This window comes from Capsella rubella, unplaced genomic scaffold (genome assembly GCF_000375325.1).
Source record: "Capsella rubella cultivar Monte Gargano unplaced genomic scaffold, Caprub1_0 scaffold_8, whole genome shotgun sequence".
Taxonomy (NCBI): domain Eukaryota; kingdom Viridiplantae; phylum Streptophyta; class Magnoliopsida; order Brassicales; family Brassicaceae; genus Capsella; species Capsella rubella.
In genome coordinates, this window is record NW_006238916.1 from 3,905,168 (window position 1) to 3,905,869 (window position 702).

The 702-nt window shown below is 45.0% G+C and overlaps 1 protein-coding gene across 1 annotated transcript in view; it reads right to left on the reverse strand.

Moving 5' to 3' along the window:
• Nucleotides 1-688, reverse strand: part of LOC111830511 — a 4,529-nt gene extending 3,841 nt beyond the window's left edge. Inside the window, exon 1 of the mRNA XM_023782694.1 lies at nucleotides 33-688. Coding sequence (XP_023638462.1) covers nucleotides 33-688 — 656 coding nt within the window. The remainder of the gene's footprint in view (nucleotides 1-32) is intronic.
• Nucleotides 689-702: the final 14 nt, after the last annotated feature.

Here is a 702-nt window from a genome sequence, read left to right on the forward strand (position 1 = left end):
TAATGGCACTGCATTCATGACTCAATATCAACATGCCCTGGACTTCTTTTGTTCTCTCCATAACCAAATCTTTGAGGAACTTCTGATAAGGAGGGACAAGTGCGAATGCATCCAGCAATGGCATTCTCAACTCAATCTCTCTCACTTGCTTTTCAAATAAAGCCTTATACTTCTCAGCTTGCTGCTTTTTGAATCGTCCTGGAAATGGTAGAGGTGGTTTGTATGGTGGGGGAACGTATCTCGCAGGCTTATCCTTGGATGCTGCAGGTGTTTCAGCATGTTTCTCAGCAGGTTGAGGAGCTTCTTCAGGTACGACTTCTGATTCTTTCAAAGGAACAACCGGATCTTCATTCTGACATACATCCTCCCCTTCCAAGTCTTCACTGTCCTCAGTGACTACAACAGGTCCTTGTCTGGGAGGCAAATTTTTACCGCTCCTCAGCGTGATGGCATGAGCAAACTCCTTAGGATTCTGAACAGCTTTTCCTGGGAGTTGGCCCGGCTTTGGGGCAGAAGTAGAAGCAGTTTTACCCTCCATATACTTGATCTTGGAATTCAGAGTCTCAATCTTCATGTTCAGATCATTGTATGAGCAGTCCAATCTCTGAGTCAGCTCAGCAAACTTCTTAGCATTGTCCATGGAGCCACTTGCTTGTCCATGTAAGAGTTGCTGAAGCATGTTTTTCATGTCTTGATCTGGTG